The sequence below is a fragment of the Bufo gargarizans genome, chromosome 3 (genome assembly GCF_014858855.1).
Source record: "Bufo gargarizans isolate SCDJY-AF-19 chromosome 3, ASM1485885v1, whole genome shotgun sequence".
NCBI lineage: Eukaryota > Metazoa > Chordata > Amphibia > Anura > Bufonidae > Bufo > Bufo gargarizans.
In genome coordinates this window covers 528,545,481-528,560,923 of record NC_058082.1, presented here as the reverse complement: position 1 = coordinate 528,560,923, position 15,443 = coordinate 528,545,481, and the positions used below count along the sequence as shown (strand labels likewise).

The following is a 15,443-nucleotide window of genomic DNA, read 5'->3' as shown; positions in this document are numbered from 1 at the left end:
AGAAGCATCCTGTAATTGGTGAACGAATATCAGTTCACAAATATCGTTCCTAACTTGGTGTCCTCCCCCTTCCCATATTGTTACTAGGGAGATGACCCAAGTGGTTGTTATCCTTTCCTTTGTATACCTATGACTACTATGGGAGACATTTGTTTGCGACGGTCCCATCACTTTTCTGGCCTTTTTGTGGGTGCCATTTTTTCAGAAAAAACATAGTCTATTGGCAATTTCTATCTGATCAATAGTCCCATGTTTAACTGATTATTAATTTTTAGTTACGCTATCTCCGGCACTCCTATAGACAATTTGCATCCCAGTATGCGTTCCATTACGAATCCGGAGGTGACGTATAAGAACTTCCGGTTTCGGCATTGAACCATATGCGGTTCACGATGCGTGTCACGTCACCAGAAGTGACGTAGAAAGGAAGGTATGTGTTTCAGAGTGCGGTCCGGATGCCGGAAGTAAGTCTCCGGCGTCCGGATGTCAGCCCTGGAGAAGCTCACAGACTTGAATAAATAGCGCTACAACGGCCAGATATACCATGGCTCAAGCATTTTGGTTTGTGCGGGGACTTCATCACTTGTCCACATGCAAGTAGGACCCGGTCTTCTTGTTTGGATGTACCTTGTGATATAAATAGATACTTTCTTTGAAGGACATGGGCTCTATACTGATTGTTTGTATACATTCACTTTAGGTAAATTTAGCGGGACCGCCCTATTCCTGGTAGGTCCACAAACCTTTTTTTGCATCCTGCTTGGAGCTAAGTATCACACCTAGTATCATAATTGGTTTATCTATTTCTGTATTGAGATCACCCCCTGATGAGCCTAGAAAGTTCTAGGTGAAACGCGTCAGGGTTTTGTTTCTCTTTTTTAGAGAGTGGCAGTGGCATCCATTTACTGGGATAACTATTGACATTATGTATGCAATTATCCTTCCCTTGTTAGGGTCAATTAGAGACCGGATAGTACTAGGTTCGGGGACAGGAAACCTTCACCATCAGGGGGTCGCCCTGGGCTAAGCAGTCTGTAGGGCAACTAGGGTAAGTTTGGTCTGACCTGCCCTCTTGATAAGACCTTGGTCCCTTCCTCTGAACCTGTTTTTCTATCCTGTCACTACGAATGTCTTCATAGGGGTTATGACTCCCCTGTAAAGAAATTCAAGTATTTGCAGTGCACAATTTAATGGTATATATATATATATATATATATATATATATATATATATATACACACACCCTTTCTAATATAATAAAGATAAATTTTAAAAGTCACGTTCTTTAGTTGATTAAATTAATGTGACAGAGTATCTAAGTTAAAAATCCTAATGTTTGGTGGTGTCCCAAGAAAATAACTGCAGTATTTGACCCTTATATTTGACTGTCACAAATGCAAATATGCTCTGCTGGTGCACTGAACTTGAACAAAATGGCCGCCGACGCACACCTAACTAACAGACGGATAAAGTTATTTTTCTGTGTGACTGGGCTCAGAGCAGGGTAAAAAAAAATGGTGCACTGCACCCACAAAACAAAATCGCTGTAGATCGCTGATATAACAAGCACTTCTGATAACAGATTTTTTTTCCTATTCTCTCCCTCACAGCAGCAGCATCCTATCCCTACACTAGTAAGAGCAGAGTGATGTGCAGCGCTATATGACTCCAGCTTATTTAGAGGCTGGGTCACATGCTGCACTGGCCAATCAAAGCCATGCCATTAGTAGGCATGACTGTGATGGCTTCTAAGGGCACACAAGTTAAACACTTGTTGATTGGCTGTTCTGCAACCTTTTAAAAAGCGCCATTAACTCACCGAACACCGAACTCGAACCCAAACTTTTACTGACAAGTTTGGGTTCGGGTCCGGGGTCCAAAAATCCTAAAGTTTGGTACGAACCCAAACTTTACAGTTAGGGTTTGCTCATCCTTACCCACAAGGTTATACAATGATAAATACAAGACCATCTGTCTACCCAGAAGAACCTGAGAGCCTAGAGGCCTCAAAGTTGCCTAGTTTTGGTGAATATCCTTGGCCATTACACACAATAGCCTCTCTTTTCTGTTTTGTTATGGAAACTAATTTGCATATACTTGGGTTTCTGGGAAACACATTCAAATTAGTGTTTCTTAAAATAAGGCGGATCTTTCTTAGTACGGTACTTTGTAGGTTACCAGATGAAAACATTTGTATGTATACGGTAGGGCACAAAAGTTTAGAAGTACCTTCTACATATCAAAGTCTATGAAGCCCCTTACTCCTTTTCCTTGATGACTTCTTATGTACATCATTGCCTGTCAGAAATCAGAGTGGAAAATGTTTCTATCTTAATCCCTCTGCACTTTAGGCCTCATGCACACGACAGTTGTGTGCATCCGTGGTCGTTGTGCTGTTTTCCGTTTTTTTTTGCAGACTCATTGACTTTCAATGGGTCAGTGGAAAAATCGGAAAATGCACCATTTTGCAGCCGCATCCGTGATCCGTGTATCCTGTCCGTAAAAAAAAATAAAATAGGACCGGTCCTATTTTTTTTACGGACAACGGTTCACGGACCCATTCAAGTCAATGGGTCCGTGAAAAACCACGGATGCACACAAGATTGGCATCCGTGTCCGTGATCCGTGGCCGTAGGTTAGTTTCATACAGACGGATCCGAAGATCCGTCTGCAAAAAAGCTTTTTCAGATCCGAAAACTCATATCCGACAGTATATTCTAACACAGAAGCGTTCCCATGGTGATGGGGACGCTTCTAGTTAGAATACACTACAAACTGTGTACAAGACTGCCCCCTGCTGCCTGGCAGCACCCGATCTCTTACAGGGTGCCGCACCTGAAGGGGTTAATTGGGCGTATTATAGCCCCCTATAAGAGATCCGGGGCTGCCAGGCAGCAGGAGGCAGACCCCCTCTCTCCCCAGTTTAAATTTCATTAGTGGCCAGTGCCGCCCCCCCTTCCTCCCTCTATTGTAATAATTAGTTGGTGGCACAGTGTGCGCCCCCCCCCGTCCCCCCCTTCCTCCCTCTATTGTAATAATTTGTTGGTGGCACAGTGCCTGCCCCCCATCAGCCCCCCTCCATCTATAGCATTAACAACATTGGTGGCCAGTGTGCGGCCTCCCCTCTCCCCCACCCCCCGATCATTGGTGGCAGCGGAGTTCCGATCGGAGTCACAGTTTAATCGCTGGGGCTCCGATCGGTAACCATGGCAACCAGGATGCTACTGCAGTCCTGGTTGCCATGGTTACTTAGCAATAGTTAGTACAATAGTAGAAGCATCATACTTACCTGCTGGCTGCTGTGATTTCTGTGTCCGGCCGGGAGTTCCACCTACTGGTAAGTGACAGGTCTGTGCGGCGCATTGCTAAATGAACTGTCACTTACCAGTAGGAGGAGCTCCCGGCCGGACACAGACATCGCAGCAGCCAGCAGGTAAGTATGATGCTTCTACTATTGTACTATTGCTAAGTAACCATGGCAACCAGGGTTGCAGTAGCGTCCTGGTTGCCATGGTTACCGATCGGAGCCCCAGCGATTAAACTGGGACTCTGATCGGAACTCCGCTGCCACCAATGATCGGGAGGGGGGGGGGGGGGGAAATGGGAGGCCGCACACTGGCCACCAATGTTGTTAATGCTATAGAGGGAGGGGGGCCGAAGGGGGGCGCACACTGTGCCACCAACGAATTATTACAATAGAGGGAGGAAGGGGGGCGCACTGGCCACCAATGATATTCAAACTGGGGAGGGGGGGGGTCTGCCCCCTGCTGCCTGGCAGCCCTGATCTCTTACAGGGGGATATGATAGTACAATTAACCCCTTCAGGTGCGGCACCTGAGGGGTTAATTGTGCTGATCACGGCCCCCTGTAAGAGATCGGGTGCTGCCAGGCAGCAGGGGGCAGTCATGTACACAGTTTGTAGTATATTCTAACTAGAAGCGTCCCCATCACCATGGGAACGCCTCTGTGTTAGAATATACTGTCGGAAATCAGTTTTCCAATCTAACTCATATCCGATAGTATATTCTAACATAGAGGCGTTCCCATGGTGATGGGGACGCTTAAAGTCAAAATATACCATCGGATTGGAGAAAACTCCGATCCGATGGTATAAAAGGGACTCCTGACTTTACATTGAAAGTCAATGGGGACGGATCCGTTTGAAATTGCACCATATTGTGTCAACGTCAAACGGATCCGTCCCCATTGACTTGCATTGTAATTCAGGACGGATCCGTTTGGCTCCGCACGGCCAGGTGGACACCAAAACGACTTTTTTTTCATGTCCGTGGATCCTCCAAAAATCAAGGAAGACCCACGGACGAAAAAACGGTCACGGATCACGGACCTACGGACCCCGTTTTTGCAGACCGTGAAAAAATACTGTTGTGTGCATGAGGCCTTAGGCACAGACTTACGGGCTATAACTTTAAGCGTCCATACCTTAGCACTGAAGTATTATAATAAACGATATATAAAAAATTTATTCTTTTTCTTTCTAGAAAGTCTCCATTCAAGGATTAATTCTAGACAGATATAAGAGGAACAGGACAATAGCAAAAAATGTGACTTAAATTTGTTTATTTTTAAAGATTTGCTTGGGTATTGTGGGGATTTGCTCTAGTAGACAGGCTAGCGGACGCAGTATAGAGGCAACCACAAAGTCTTTAACTTAAACAGTTCAGTGATTTATTCACACATAAGGAAAAACAAAAAGTGACATTTTGCAGTCTAGGTGTTTGCTCACACCATGAAAAGTCCACAGAACAAAAAACTTCACCTGGTTTGCAGTTTCTCCTGTGGTCCACAGCAGGCTTTAGGGGCCTGTGTCTCAGCATGCGGCTCCCAGCCCTTTTGCACAGCACAAGTTTTCAGATCCCAAAACACACAGGGACTGACAGCGCTCCGCTGTCAGAGAGGAGTAATCCACATCCAGCTGAGACTGCTGGCTGAGTTTGATATAGGCCAGTAAAGACCCGGCCTGGAGCGTGGAGAGAAGCCACCCACTTAGCACTTTGGCTACTCCCAGTAATTGCCGGCCTGGATTAGCTTGCAGCCAGCACTAGCTACCGCTGCCGCTTGAAAATACCGGCTCTTACTTCACCGAGGCCAGGAACCTCGGTGACACATACCTTGCGTCAACGATGGACCCTTGCGCCTTCCTACAGTATGTTCATACGTAGTGTTTTTGTGGAGTTTGCAATTTTGTCACTTCTTTGTATTTTAAATTGAATGTACCATTAAATATTTTTTTATTTTACATAAATTACTGAAAAAATCCACAATTCCATTAAGATTTGCTTGCCGTTCTACAAAGTGTAATGTGCCTACAGTTCCTGGATCACATTTACTAAAAAGTGATGTTTGATAGGCAAAAGGTTCACCAGAATAAAATGTACCACACCTATTATGAGGTGCAAATTTCTTGCATCTTGTGCTGTCTGTGCACCACAAACTGAAATCTAAAGGCATATTTATACTGCCTGTCTGAGCAGGCAATTATCAGGAAAGGATTATTCTCTCGATAACTTCCTGCTCATCAGTGGAGATGAAGAGCTGCATTTACATGTAGTGATAGTGATCACTGTATGGGGACACATGATGGCTACTGCAACCACTTGTCCTCATACAAATTGTTTCCGTGCAACAAATCACAGTTTACACTGCACCATCTGCAGCCTAGAAAAGATGAATTAATGTGCTGCATGAAAAAACATTTCACTCAATAAACAGTGTTTTGCTTGCAAAATGCTCGTTCAGCGAGTAATAGATCATTCATGTGAATACAAAAATCGTTGTTTGCCGGCAACAAATCGTGCTGTGTAAACACGCTCTGCTGCCGGCAAACAACTAGTCAGTATAAGGAAGAGCGATGGCATTAGCGATCACTCTTCTATGTAAATGCAATGCTCTCCACCAATGAGAAGCAAGCACTTGTCGGGAAGGAACGCTGTATCGTCCTGTCTAAAGGAACCTTTTTCTATTGGTGTAGATTATTGTAAAAGTATTGGACTCAAGTAGCTAAATGCCTTCTAATATGTTCACCCAACTTTAGAGTGTGACAAGAGTGTCAGAAAAATCAATAAAAAAAAGTCAAAACATTTTGTGCCATCTCCACAATGACTTTTTTTTAGGCCACAAAACTGACATACAACTTTGATAAATGCAGCTCACCAGGTTTACAAGACTGGTAAATCTTCTTCAGTAGTTTAAGGCATTTATCTTCTGTCCAGTCATGAATAATCCTGGCCAAAATAAACAGGTCTGCCTCAGGAATAGCATCATTAAAGATGTCTCCTAAGGTAAAAAAGCAAAAGATATCAATATAATTAAATGCAGAAAATAGAGATAAATTAACAATAAATGTTAAAAGTATGAATATTCTATATGATTTTTTTTTTTTAAGTCAATGGTTTTCTTGAGATACAGTACATTTTTGAAGTCACTGTCTTTATTTTTCTTCCTGTCTCTTTAACTTCCTCTGTTTGGATTTTGGCATGGCAAACAGTCTCACTTGGCTTTCTCAGTCAGACTATTCACTATGATTCTATTAGAGCATCTCACTTATATGTGCAATGCTGTTCTGTGGGCATCTTTATCTAGGCATATCAAAAGAGCTGTAATACTGTTATCCCAATTCTACAGCTAGTATCTATAATAAGAATAATAACACCTTCCCCTCAAAGCAGCAGTAAACTGACAATGGGATAAATATCTATATAGCAGTTTTTATCTCTCTGTGCTAACTGCTACAGAAGGACAGTATCTTGCATTTAAATTTGAATGGGATAACACTCCCACAAATAACAAAATAAAAAAGAACCCTTTCTGAATGTCCATTTAACAACTCATAAAATATTCCATTTATAGCAAAAGGGGTGGGAAGGGTGACATCCATTTCATTCAAAAGCAGTTTCAAAAGGAGTCTGTCAGCAGTTTTGACCCTACAAAACTGCTGACTACAGTAGGCAGAAGCTGTAGACACCTGTAATCCATGTTTTTTAATTTTTTTGTGGTGATGTTTTGGCATAAATCACACGATAACTTTTCTTTCTGGGTCAGTATAATTACAGCTATATCAGATACATATCGCTTTTTTAAGTTTTACTACATTTGCACAATAAACCCCTTTTTTTTTTATGAACATGTCTATGCATCACCACATCCAAGACCCATAACTTTTAGGCCCCATGCACACGACCGTTGTGTGCATCCGTGGCCGTTGTGCCGTTTTCCGTTTTTTTCGCGGACCCATTGACTTTCAATGGGTCCGTGGAAAAATCGGAAAATGCACCGTTTGGCAGCCGCATCCGTGATCCGTGTTTCCTGGCCGTGAAAAAAATAGGACCTGTCCTATTTTTTTCACGGCCAACGGTTCACAGGCCCATTCAAGTCAATGGGTCCGTGAAAAATCACGGATGCACACAAAATTGTCATCCGCGTCCATGATCCGTGTCCGTTTTTTCCTATCATTTCAATGGCAAACTTGACTTGTTTTTTCATTTTTCATGTCCGTGGATCCTCCAAAAAACAAGGAAGACCCACGGACGAAAAAACGGTCACGGATCACGGACCTACGGACCCCGTTTTTGCGGACCTTAAAAAAAAACCGGTCGTGTGCATGAGGCCTTATATTTTTCATTCTACGGAGCTGTGAGGGTTTGATTTTTGTGGGACAACTATCATTTTGTAGAACATAACACTTTTGATAACTTTTTTTTCCAGCAATCCTGTCATTTTTGTAATTATTTGCAAGGAGTTCACTGTACGGGATAAATTACATGAAAATTGTGTAGTGCGGGTCCAGATGTGACAATACCAAATATGTGAGATTTTATTTTTCAAAGGCGTTTTTTCAATGGAAAAATGTGTTTCTTTTATACCTGGATTTTTTTGAACTTTTTCAATCATTTATTAGTCCCGCAAGGGGACTATAATAGTCGATCTTTTGATCTTTCTAAAATACATTGCACTATTCATGCAGTGCAATGTATTTTACTGTCCAGCTGATCAGAGAGGTGCAGCCTGTTAGGACACACTGAAGGCAGGCCTGGGGCCTTCATTAGGCCACAGCTTGCATACACAGATATCAGCATCACAAGAACTCATTTGTGGGGTGCCGATCGGCGGTAAAGGGAGCTCCCCTCCCTCTAAATCACTTTGGTGCAGCTGGTCCTATTGACCCTGCCATCTAAGTGGTTAAATGGCCTGGATCTACACATCTGCCTGTCCAGGCCGTTAGAGCAGGAGCGCGGCTCTCATGTAAGAGCTGTTCCATGCGCACTTAGACTCAGCCACCGTAAAAAGGCGGCAGCCCAGCCTAAGGTCCCTTAGTGACTGCCGTAAAAAGTAGTTTGGTGGTCACTAAGGGGTTAACAGCAATTCTGTATTGTTTATGCACACAATTTGAATGTAGAATTAGGAAAACAATACACAAATCTAAAATGTCATCCATTGCTGCCATTTCCTTTCTTCTATACCTAGTAGTGTCCTATATACTGCACCTTCAAGGAAATGTATCTGTTGTTGCTCGTCTGTTACAAAATGCTTCTTAGTTGCTTGCAAAACGTTTGGCATGTCCATAATGGTGACTGTTGACTCCTTATATGTAGATACAAGTTGTTTTGCAAGACTTCCTGTACATCCTATAACAGAAAATATGAGAACGAATATATATATCCATTAAAGGGGGTCATTTACAAATTATTATCATTTGATCTGCTGTGGAAAACATGCATCAAAACTAGTCCTAATGAAAATTGACTTTGTTGTCTATCAAGCAATCAGATTCCACTTATTTTTTTAAAGCTCCTTTGGAAAATGAAAGGATCAATCTGTTCTGTTGCTATGGGGAACAAAGCCAGTATTTATTTGCACTAGCTTTGATAAATTGTAGTGCCCTGGAACAGAGGTAATGTGAAGTCTGGACATTAGACCTCAAAAGTTGAAGTCCCAAAGTGGGACAGAAATAAAATTTAAAAGAAATAAAAGATAAAAAAGTGTGTTTAATAAAAATAAAAAGTTTCAATAAAAAAATGAAAATAAATAATAAAAAAATTAAATGTAAAAATTTAAAAACACACATATTAGGTATTGCCACACCTGTAATGACTGGCTCTATAAATATATCACATGATCCACCCCATACTATAAACACCGTAAAACATTGCAACGCCAAGCGACAAAAAAGGCATATGCCCTCCTAAATGTTACCAATAAAATTGTCACCTCATCCTGCAATAAATTTGCCCCTACATAAGACAATTGCCCAAAAAAGGAAAAAGTATAGCTCTCAGAATATGGAGAGACTAAAATATATATTTTTTTGTTTCAAAAATGCTATTAATGTATTAAAGGGAACCTGTCACCGGGATTTTGTGTATGGAGCTGAGGACATGGGTTGCTAGATGGCCGCTAGCACATCCGCAATACCCAGTCCCCATAGCTCTGTGTGCTTTTATTGTCTAAAAAAAAACGATTTGATACATATGCAAATTAACCTGAGATGAGTCCTGTCCCTGACTCATCTCACATACAGGACTCATCTTTGGTTAATTTGCATATGTATCAAATCGTTTTTTTTTACACAATAAAAGCACACAGAGCTATGGGGACTGGGTATTGCAGATGTGCTAGCGGCCATCTAGCAACCTATGTCCTCAGCTCTATACACAAAATCCCGGTGACAGGTTCCCTTTAAGGTGAAATAAATAAAAAATGAGACGCTACCTAAGACAATCAGCCAAAAAATGAAAAAGCTATAGCTCTCAGACTATGGAGACACTAAAACATAATTTTTGTGTTTTCAAAAATGATATTATTGTGTAAAACTTAAATAAATAAGAAAAAGTATACATACTAGGTATTGCCACGTCTATAACGACTTGCTCTATAAAAATATCACATGACCGAACCTCTCAGGTGAACACTGTAAAAATAAATAAATAAAAACTGGCAAAACAACCCATTTTTGGTCATCTTGTCCAATAAAGTGTAATAATGAATGATCAAAAAAATCTTATGTACCCAAAAATGGTACCAATAAAAACATCAACTCTTCCTGCAAAAAACATTTTTATGATAGGCGTAAAAATCATCCTTTTTTTTTTTCAAAAATGCTTTATTATGTAAAACTGAAACAAAGAAATAATGAAAATAGACATATTTGATAACCTTGCGTCTGTAACAACCTGCTCTATAAAATTAGCACATGATCTAACCTGTCAGATGAACGTTGTAAAAATCAAAACGGTGCCAAAACAGCCATTTTTTTCCTCACAAACAAACGTAATATAGAGTGACTAAAAATCAGATGTACCCCAAAATAGTACCCATATAACTGGAAAATTTGCCCAAAAGTGAAATTTATAAATTTTATCTCCATTTTCCTTTAATTCTTGTGGAACACCTAAAGGGTTAACAAAGTTTTGAATAACTTGAGGGGTTTACTTTCTGCAATGGGGTCATTTATGGGGGGTTTCTACTATTTAAGCCCCACAAAGTGACTCCAGAATTGAACTGGTCCTTAAAAATTGGGATTTTGAAATTTTCGTAAAACATTTTAAGAATTGCTTCTAAAACTCTAAGTCTTCTAACGTCCTAACAAATTAAATTACATTTACAAAATGATGCCAACATAAAGTAGACATATGGGGAATGTAAAATAATAAATATTTTATGAGATATCACATTCTGTTTTAAAAGCAGATACATAAAAATTTAGAAATTTGCTAATTTTCTAAATTTTTGGTAAATTTAGGATTTTTGAAGAAACCATGTGTAGGGTAGTGGATGTTTAAATAGGGGCGCTCCCACTACAAATATAGAGAACAATACAGGATATGAGGGAGCTTAAAATTTAACTTTTACTATTTGACCTTTTAAGAAAATAAGCACCACAAACAGATGATTGAGGTATGGCTTAAAAAGTATGGAACAGTCTTACCATTCTGACGCACCCTGATAGGGATCAGCCTAGCGTGGTGGAAAAAATACCGCGCCTGGAGACGTGATTAGATGTGGTCGTAGGTTGTTTGAAGATGTAGACTGGTGCAGGGAACCAATATCCCTAGTAAGCCCTGGATGGGGAGTGGGGCATTGCTGATGCTCACCTGCCTGTCTATACAGAGTTCCTACCCCGCAAGGGGCGGCCCTGTCCGGATATCTTACCCTAAGATAGGGAGGTATCCCTATGTATGCCCTATAGGATAGTTCCCGACGTGTCACGTTTAAAGTGGTCTATCATCAGGGGGAAAATCCAAAATATGCAAAATGTAATCCTGCAGGAAGAATATACTTAACATGAGGATCTAGACAACAATGAAAAAGATTCACATATACTGAGAACTATGAAAAAGATAAAACAGGGACATACCTTAAATCAGTGGATCTCTAGGATTATAAAGAGCAGGACATTGATGGTCCTATAAAGAGGAGGACCCCACGAATTGTTTGGGGGGCACATCTGGGGCAGCTGAATTTATGTCTACAGTTGCATGCCGAATCGCCATAAGGACGCTTGTATTTGAACAGCAAAAAGTGCACCCTGTATGTCCCGACCGCCTCCCGGAGTCAGATGATCCGATCACGTGACCGGGGCGCCACGCCCTACCAGCGGGCATGGCCATCGCATAGACCGCAACGCACCAGGCAGTGGAGCGCAGCGTCCGGTCACGTGGGGCGGCTGAGAAGGAGGGAAGAACACAGCGCTTGTTGCTTGGCAGCTGAGCGATGCCGGGAAATGCTTGGATGTCAAATATCAGCTGCTACAGAGCGGGCATGATAGCCAGTGCTCGTGTAAGTGTTAAGATAACATTTCGTGCAGGCTGACAGTTTAAGAGGCATAAATGCTCCTATAATAGCAAGCCAAAGAGCAATATATTCATAAATATGAGCATTAATAGAACATTAATAGATAATAGGGTGGATGGAAAGGGGGGGAGGGAAAGAGCTAGGCAAGATTCTTTCATTAGATACTTAGGGTGTTTAGGGTGGAAATGTACGCCCTATTATTCCTTTTGATGGATCAGGGTGTGTAATGTGTTCGAATGATGAGGCGACTAGAGAAGTAAATGAGAAAGTTGTCCATTACAAAAAACAGCCAAAATGTAGCTGCTTGTTAAGACCTGAGGGGGCCATGGTCTTAAGATCATATATCCATCTGGCCTCCCTTTGTAAAATAATTCTGTCCCAGTCACCACCTCTTGTTGGTGTATTTACTTTGTCAATGGCCATGAAAGAAAGACGTCCATGGCCATTATGAGAGTTGTGGACGTGTTTTGACACAGGAGTGTCCTTGAATTTGGCCACATCATTGAGGTGTTCCCGTACTCGTCTGCGAAATTCCCGGATTGTCTTGCCTATATATTCTTTTCTACACTGGCAGACAATCCGGTAAATAACCCCCCAAGTCTTACAACCTTTTTGTTTGTTGTCTAGATCCTCATATTAAGTATATTCTTCCTACAGGATTACATTTTGCATATTTTGGAATTTTCCCCTGATGATAGACCACTTGAAACGTGACATGTCGGGAACTATCCTCTAGGGCATAAATAGGGATACCTCCCTATCTTAGGGTAAGGTATCTGGACAGGGCTGCCCCTTGCGGGGTAGGAACTCTGTATAGACAGGCAGGATGGACATCAGCAATGCCCCACTCCCCATCCAGGGCTTACTAGAGAAATTGGTTCCCTGCACCAGTCTACATCTTCAAACAACTTACGACCGCATCTAATCACCGGCCCAGACACTGTATTTTTTCCACCACACTAGGCTGATCCCTATCCCGAATGGTAAGACTGTTCCATACTTTTTAAGCCATACCTCAATCATCTGTTTGTGGTGCTTATTTTCTTAAAAAGTCTAATAGTAAAAGTTAAATTTGGGATTTCTTCCTATATTATGGGGAAATACTGTATATTGACTCAAATTTATGACTGTCATGAAGGCACAATATGTCACGAGAAAACATTCTCAGACTGGCTAAGTAAGTGTTCCAAATTTATTACCACATAAAGTGACACATGTCAGATTTGCAAAAAATGGCCTGGGCAGGAGGGTGAAAACTGGCCCAGGGTAGAAGGGGTCCCCCATCCCTTCCGGAGAGCAGCAACACAGTGACACCTTGGCGATGTCCGGGGGACCCAGCATAGTATTGGGACCACCCCAAACACGGCCCCTGCAAAATCTTCCACTAAGGGCTCATGCACACGACCGCATGTATTTTGTGGTCCGCAAAAAAAATAAAAAATGGATTACATTCTTGTGACGTCTGTGTTGTATCCGTTTTTCTTTGTCGATCCATTGTAACAATGCCTGTTCTTGTCTGCAAAACGTTAAATTTTTTTCAGTACCCGGATCCTTCTCCTATGCAGTGTCACTACCAGAGCTTTGAGACGTTCTCACAGCTCTGTTTCTCCACCCCTGTGATGATGTCACTACTAGAGCTTGGAGGAGTTCCCTCTGCCCTGTTTCTCCGCCCCTGTGATGAGGTCTTTATTTTCTGTTTCCTTCCTCCCAGCTGTCTCTCCTGTGTTTGATTTCGCTGCCTTTAAATCACCCCTCCTCCTTTGTAGAGGTGCGGATTATACTTTTCATTTGAGCTGTATCTCTCGCTTGAGTAACTTCATCTGTGTGATATCTTTTCACTGGATCTGTGTTTTGCTGAAGCAAGTACTTCGGATATTGTCTGCTGACTTCGGATCTGTTTTCACTGCAGCCGCAACTCCTTCAGTTAAGTGTTCAGACATTGTGTGTTTTTGTTTCTTTGCTGACTGGATCTGAGGCGACCCCTGTTCCGTCCATATACTGGGCAGGGCACCAGTGGCCGTGCCCCTTCCACTATTGTAGGGGTTTCAGTGGTCATCAGCCTAAGGTACGCGGGCATGTCTCGATCCACCATATGGATCCGGACATGTGCATAGCAGCTTAGGGAGAGCTTTTAGGGTCTGACAGGGGTCTCCCTTTATCCTCCCTAGTTTGGGTCCGGTCAGTTGCTATTCACTGTGTGTTGCTCACTTACAGCCGTGACACGCAGCCATGATGTTGTGATTGATGCAGAATGTGGTCTGGCATTATCTTGTTGAAAAATGCAGGGTCTTCCCTGAAAGAGATGACGTCTGGATGGGAGCATATGTTGTTCTAGAACCTGAATATATTTTTCTGCATTGATGGTGCCTTTCCAGACATGCAAACTGCCCATGCCACACGCACTCATGCAACCCCATACTATCAGAGATGCAGACTTTTGAACTGAGCGTTGATAACAACTTGGGTTGTCCTTGTCCTCTTTGGTCCGGATGACATGGCGTCCCAGATTTCCAAAAAGAACTTTGAATCGTGACTCGTCTGACCACAGAACAGTCTTCCATTTTGCCACACTCCATTTTAAATCATCCCTGGCCCAGTGAAAACGCCTGAGCTTGTGGATCTTGCTCAGAAATGGCTTCTTCTTTGCACTGTAGAGTTTCAGCTGGCAATGGCGGATGGCACGGTGGATTGTGTTCACCGACAATGGTTTCTGGAAGTATTCCTGAGCCCATTCTGTGATTTCCTTTACAGTAGCATTCCTGTTTGTGGTGCAGTGTCATTTAAGGGCCCGGAGATCAAGGGCATCCAGTATGGTTTTACGGCCTTGACCCTTACCCACAGAGATTGTTCCAGATTTTCTGAATCTTCGGATGATGTTATGCACAGTTGATGATGATAGATGCAAAGTCTTTGCAATTTTTCGCTGGGTAACACCTTTCTGATATTGCTCCACTATCTTTCTGCGCAACATTGTGGGAATTGGTGATCCTCTACCCATCTTGGCTTCTGAGAGACACTGCCACTCTGAGAAGCTCTTTTTATACCCAATCATGTTGCCAGTTGACCTAATTAGTGTTAATTGGTCTTCCAGCTCTTCGTTATGCTCAAATTAACTTTTTCCAGCCTCTTATTGCTACTTGTCCCAACTTTTGGGGGATTTGTTGACACCGTGAAAATTTGAATCAACGTATTTTTCCTTTAAAATGATACATTTACTCAGATTAAACGTTTGATCTGTCATCTACGTTCTATTACAAATAAAATATTGAGATTTGCCATCTCCACATCATTGCATTCAGTTTTTATTCACAATTTGTTTAGTGTCCCAACTTTTTTGGAATCCGGTTTGTATAAATTTGATATTATCAAAATTGTATCAAGCTGCAGAGTAAAGTTACCATATGATATATCCATAAAAAATAAAAACACTGACAGAATTGCAATTTTTCCTCATCTCACAAAAATTGAACTAAAAATCGATCAAAATGCCAAATGTACCCCTGATGCCAATAAAAAGTATGGCTTGTCCCGCAAAAAATTAGCCCTGACTAGAATGGTTTTAGACCAGGTGTCTACTCTCAAGAACGTACCATTCTTACGATGATCCAGATATTTCCAAAAAGTGAAAATAT

At 41.9% G+C, this 15,443-nt stretch overlaps 1 protein-coding gene across 4 annotated transcripts in view; it reads right to left on the bottom strand.

Annotated features, from left to right (window-relative positions):
• The window catches only part of LOC122932660 (acetylserotonin O-methyltransferase-like), a 196,467-nt gene that overhangs the window by 40,366 nt on the left and 140,658 nt on the right, over positions 1 to 15,443 (bottom strand). For 3 of the 4 annotated variants that reach the window (XM_044287202.1, XM_044287203.1, XM_044287200.1), the window contains exons 6-7: positions 8,505 to 8,645; positions 6,175 to 6,297 (exon numbers count right to left, since the gene is read on the bottom strand). In XM_044287202.1, coding sequence (XP_044143137.1) covers positions 6,175 to 6,297; positions 8,505 to 8,645 — 264 coding nt within the window. The remainder of the gene's footprint in view (positions 1 to 6,174; positions 6,298 to 8,504; positions 8,646 to 15,443) is intronic. The other variant, XM_044287201.1, reaches the window with a different exon arrangement.